This window comes from Tarenaya hassleriana, unplaced genomic scaffold (assembly GCF_000463585.1).
Source record: "Tarenaya hassleriana unplaced genomic scaffold, ASM46358v1 Cleome7, whole genome shotgun sequence".
Lineage (NCBI taxonomy): Eukaryota > Viridiplantae > Streptophyta > Magnoliopsida > Brassicales > Cleomaceae > Tarenaya > Tarenaya hassleriana.
In genome coordinates this window covers 4,236,282-4,242,154 of record NW_010969548.1, presented here as the reverse complement: position 1 = coordinate 4,242,154, position 5,873 = coordinate 4,236,282, and the positions used below count along the sequence as shown (strand labels likewise).

The following is a 5,873-nucleotide window of genomic DNA, read 5'->3' as shown; positions in this document are numbered from 1 at the left end:
ATATATATATATATATATATATATATCCAGTACAATCTAATAAAAGGTTACTATATTTGTTTTCACGGGTATTAATGTGTAGTATATTCAAGCGGGCAAAAATATATACACATACATTAAAGTGATGATAGTCAGCAGTTACGAATGTTTTCTATTGTTTAAAAAATATTAATAAACTCGCGGTGCATCGCTGTCCACACGGTTGGGTTTATGATGACGTGGAACTGCTGCCAAATATTATTATTTTTTTAGCTTGCCAAAAGTAATTTTCCTATTTTTTTTTTTCTATATAATGAAAAAACAATATATATATATATATATACGCCATTAAAAGTCGTCATCGATATGTGCATCTGTTATCTACACACCCTTTATTGTGTTCGTGTGTGTGTATATATATATATATACACGTGTGTGTGTATACGTGTACGTATTTCTCATTACTGGATGGATATGTTTGATGGGATATTAGTGAACAAGACACAAAGTAAAATCATAATCGCTTTAAGATCACAAATAATCAAAAGCGATTTGGAAATATCAAAGGAAAAAAAGAGAAAACATGTAATCTCATTATGTCCTTGAATTCTTAATTAAATTCGATTTGAAAAAAAAGGATGGTGTTTACCTCTCACGTTCATTTCTTACCTTTTTCCTCTTGGTTTGATGAAGAGGATGACAACCCATCTGATTTGAAAGATGAACACAAATAATTGGATTAGACATCTTGCTTAAATCACAACATTAATCTCAAAATCCCCCAATACATTTTTTTTAATTCTATTTATTCACCTAATTTATATATTCACCCCCCTCTAATCATATCTTAGGAAAAATCCTTTTCATATCGCGGTTGGATTTTTTTGTCTATTGGGAATCTAGAAAAACAATATCAGAAAAAAAAGACAAAATTTAATTAGGAAATATGTAATTGGAAAATAACAAATAATCATAGGGCTCACGGCCTTAATTAGGGACAAACATGACCACATGCGTTAGTCACGTCTTTATTATGCGGTGTTAACAATAACGACGTCGCTTTGGTCCAATAGGACAACATTCTGAGTTGGAATTATTAAAAGATTTAATAAGCATATGGCCTAGCGACTTGCATTACAATTTCCTCCGAGTGAACATTCGTGTACGTACATGACGCCATGAAAAAAAGTTTAATCTAAGTTATTTAATTCTTTCTTTATAATCTGGAAATTCACCGGGTTTTCGGCTTAACTATATCTTCCGGAAGAACGAAGAAGTTTAGGTGAATACCTTTTCCCATGTTTAGATTAGAACCCAAGATAACAGTATGATTTGCATTTGCATGTGCTCCTACCATTAGGGACATTTAAAATTTAGACACATATTATAATACATGGTACTTCAACTTGATGATGACGATGATGATGATTTTGAACGAGGGAGACAAAGATGAGTTCAGCTTTTGGTCGATCGGGGTTTTTGTTATAATGTCAGCTTTAACGGAGAAATATTATCATAGCAAAGTTGACTTTAATGTATAGAGAGAGAATGAAGGGATCGATCACATTTTAAAGGTTTCATGAAAGGGTGTGTCGATTATAATTCTATATAAAGTCTATATAGACATGTGTTATATGGTCCCCTAAATTATAGCTACAGTTACTACCGTATTGAAAAATATGAAGAGTTTCAATTCCTATTAAGTTTAGATATTAGTGTATTTTTTATTTAGGTTGGATTTATATATTTTTATAATTAGAATAGAAATTAGGAGTTCTGTTTAGACCTACGTTATATATTGAAACTCATTCGGTCATCAATAATACAATAAGGTTTTATTTTCTACAAATTTTGACATACCGAAATGTTAAAAAGTTAAAACTAGAAAATGCAAATGGTCTTGTGATACGTCTTACATAATATGGGAATCTAATAAATTAATCAAATCCATCCTACAAAACCCAACTATTTTTTTTAAAATCATGCAATTTTGTGGACTGAATCATATGATCCATATCCCACATATATTTGACGTGTGAAAAAAAAAACGAAGATACTTGAAAAAGCTAATCCGGCCTATTTTCATCGCATTGATTTTTTCCAAATTGGACCCAAATTCATCTAACAGGGCCCGGCCCAACTGGTCTAGAGAGATATTTTGTTCAAAATTAATGATATATATATTCTTCACTAAATTACTCTTATATTCATTCATGTGTTTTGTACTTTAAAAACCGATGTAAAATACAAATTGGTCTGGATTTGCGAAATTTGGTACTTTAAAAAACTCGAAAGCTCCTCTTAACATCTCATAGATCATAGATAAACTTTTGTATGTTTGTATACCACTTGTCATGGATTTCTGTAGAATTGCGAATGATTATTGTTTATTTTGAAAAAGTATTATATATAATATGATTCACATTTTCATAAAAATTAACGACATCTTCAATGAAAGAGTTTCATTGTAATATTCGATATTATTATGAATTATTATATCGGGATATTCTTTTTCTTCCATCTAGGTAGAACGCTCTGGAAATTGTTTCGATACGAAATTTGATGGATTATAATGATGCCCATTTTTCATACAAATCTTAATCTGTCGTAGAGTTCATTGTGATATGGGGACAAACCTAAGCTTGAACGGACAAAAAAACCCAGAGGACACTGAAAACAAGCAGGGGAGATGGGGGCGTGATGATTGGAAAGATTCAGAAGGAGAGTAGATAACGGAGATTTAAACGGCGTTATGAACGGCGCAGCTACTGCTACTGCAGCATTCGACGGAATGTTGCAGTGTACCGGAGACATTGCCATTGCCACAGCCATTGGTGACATCATCGGAAGCATGTAAGGTCGAATTCCCATCGACATAACCTGGAATCATGATCATATTGTATATATATATGGTCAATATATACACCACCACCATATGAATATATACTCAACGGATGTGAAATGAAAACCTGCAACTGAAGCTGAAGGCTCTTCATATAGTCTACGGCCTTGTCAAGAACTGAAGCTTTGTCCGCCTGAAAGATGAAAACCGAAGAGAATAGATGAAAACGTTATTTAATTACGCATACAGTATATTTGTATGTTTGCGTGTATATACACTAACCTCATTACAGTTCGGTATAAGATTCTGTAACAGACGAATCTTCTGATTTATTTTAGCTCTTCGTCTCTGTAAGCATTAACCAGAATAAATATGATGATTCGATCCATTAATGAGGGGAAAATTTATTTATTTTTTTATATAATTGGGTTTCTTTTTTCTTTTTTCATCGAGTTAAAAACTTACCTTAACAGATGAACTGGTACGAGGTTCCACAACTCGTTTCCTCTTGGAACTTTTGCGTGGCAGCGAAGGAACCTCTCTCGTAAACCCATCTGATGTTTCTTCGACAAACTCCTGAAAATTAACAATCATTTTGAGGCAAACAAAATGTAAAACAAGCGATTACTATTTGTTTTGTCGGTTCTGTATAGGTAACTGCGCATGTATTCACATACATCACTCGAACTGCCGATACAACGTCGGAGGTTTCCGTATCTCTTCCTCGGACCGCGTCGAGAACGGCCGCGGCCTGTTTCAGAATGCTCGTCAGGAACTGTAAATTCTGCATCTTTCGTCGAATTCTCTTGTTCTTGATCGTGAAATCCCTTCGTCGAGATCTTTGATTCGTCACGGATCTCGACAGTGAATTCTTGAGTGTCTTCAAGCCGTGGAACAACTTGAGGGCCCGTCTGAAATTTCTCGCACATGATCATCATCATGTCTTCCTTGTGATTGTGATAATCACTTGGGGTTTCAGCCATTTTCTTGTTGCTTGCGCCGAGTTTAATCATCTCAGACATTTTCAGATCATGAAGTCTGTCCATTCTTCGTCTCAGTCCCACGATATCTTGATCAAACCTGCAAATTAGGGTTTTTAGCATATGTAACATCGAAAAATAGTTGGGATATGGAAAACCCAGAAAATTCGAAAACAATGAAATTGAACAAAACATACATGTGGATGGATTCAGAGAACTCGGATCGGAGAGACGAGGGAGGAGATTCGAGAAAGTTCTGGACTTGATGAGGATGTTGGAATCATAGAAAGAACTCGTGTCTGCAAAAATGGAACCTGGTTTTAATTTATGGCCACCGACTCAGGTCATCAGAGAGCCCGTGGGTCCATGCCACGTGGACATATTGAGTGTTGGATCATATTGTAATTCCATTTATCATATGCTTCCCTATCAATTAGAATTCATCATTAAAATATACAACCATCTCAGTCGATTTTTATATATTTTAACTGCAAGTATTATGCTTATAGTCTACGATGATCGTGTATATTTTTTATTTGTTTTTTAATCAACAGTAATGTTGGAGTGTGATATTTTGCTCCCATGACTATAGTTAATTCGTAAACTAAGGTTTGGTCCATTTTATGATTTATACATTAATTTCTCGTTTTCATATATGTGCTTTCCGGTCCATCTCATTTTCCTTTTGTGCATTTAATACGATTTATTGATTTCTTGCCAATTACTTTTGCCAACATATGACATTATTTTATTAAAAAAAATTTAAATTGTGTACCCTTGGTCAATGCACACTAGTGTATATATAACTTGTGTAATATCTATAAGACTGTAACCGCATAATATTATAGCTGAGTCTATATTCGAACTAATTTTCAAACGACGCACTGCGATAAATTTAGAAGAGGATATATATATATACATCATGATTTATAATGCCAAGGCTATGATATTCATGATCATATGCATGTGTACAATTTATATATATATCTGTAACTACGAGAAGATATAGCAGAACTTTGAAAATCTAGCAAAGATAGATAATATATAAGATTTAATTTTGAATATATATATATATATATATATTGTGTTAGGGTTTTGATTCATATATGAGCCCACGTGGGACGTGGTCCAAGATCGCAAGAAGAACCTCTGTTTTGGGAGCCCACACTCACAGCATGATGTATGGTCATTTAGGATCATGTCGCCATTGCTTCAGCCACGGGACCATGTTTTTCAATGGATTTGGTAACGATTTTCTATTATTTTTCTGTCAATATTATGATTGAAATATCTTTATTAACACATGTATTACGATATTTATAAATAAAAATAGAATCATAAAAAATCTTATTTTTAATTCATATAAATATCTAAAATATAAAATTAAAATCAAATCTAAATATTAAATAATATTTTCAAATTTTCTTCATGTTTTTTGAAAAATATTATAAATATAAAGCGGAAGATTTTGGATACATTATATGTATAGATTTAGTTTATACAAATCAAGTGAAAAGTATATGAAGATACAAATCTCCTGTATATAAAGCTATTTCAATAAGAGAGGACAATTGTGAACGATTCTTGAAGAAAAAAATGTTCAATTAGAACGTATTTATTATCTTTTTTCCATGCATGGGGGCCGAATACGAGACGTCAAAATCAAGATCCTAAAGTTAGGGGAGAAAAAGCGTGTCGTTCACGTGATCCCTCGTGATGGACACTCCATGATGTTTGCTCTGTCTGCTTCTGCTTTCCCATCCATTGGTTCAGAGCGAGCGACGACGCAAAACCACATCCACTCCATGTCCCCATCCCATAAACGACAGCGACTTTTTTTGGTCTTTACTTTGGTTTCAATGATTTTGTATTTTTTCAAATATCGGCATATATGGTCAGGGTTTTATATGTCAATCAATTATAACGATGGCATTATCTTATTAGCTTAGCCTATTATACACGCATACGCTTTTTTTTGTACGTGTACATATGAATTCTTATTGAACTTTTTTTTGGCAGGTCCCTTGGTTTTTAATATATATATATATATATATATATATATATATATAAAA

The 5,873-nt window shown here is 33.1% G+C and overlaps 1 protein-coding gene across 1 annotated transcript; it reads right to left on the bottom strand.

The window, feature by feature from the left end:
* Nucleotides 1-2,524: 2,524 nt before the first annotated feature.
* LOC104801330 (transcription factor PIF3) lies at nucleotides 2,525-4,110 on the bottom strand. Its single transcript, XM_010524557.1, has 6 exons — nucleotides 3,999-4,110; nucleotides 3,499-3,901; nucleotides 3,287-3,397; nucleotides 3,104-3,169; nucleotides 2,949-3,014; nucleotides 2,525-2,859 (listed from the first exon to the last, which is right to left on the bottom strand). Coding segments are annotated over exons 1-6 (942 nt in total). The 5' UTR covers nucleotides 4,001-4,110; the 3' UTR covers nucleotides 2,525-2,565.
* Between the last annotated feature and the right edge of the window lie 1,763 nt (nucleotides 4,111-5,873).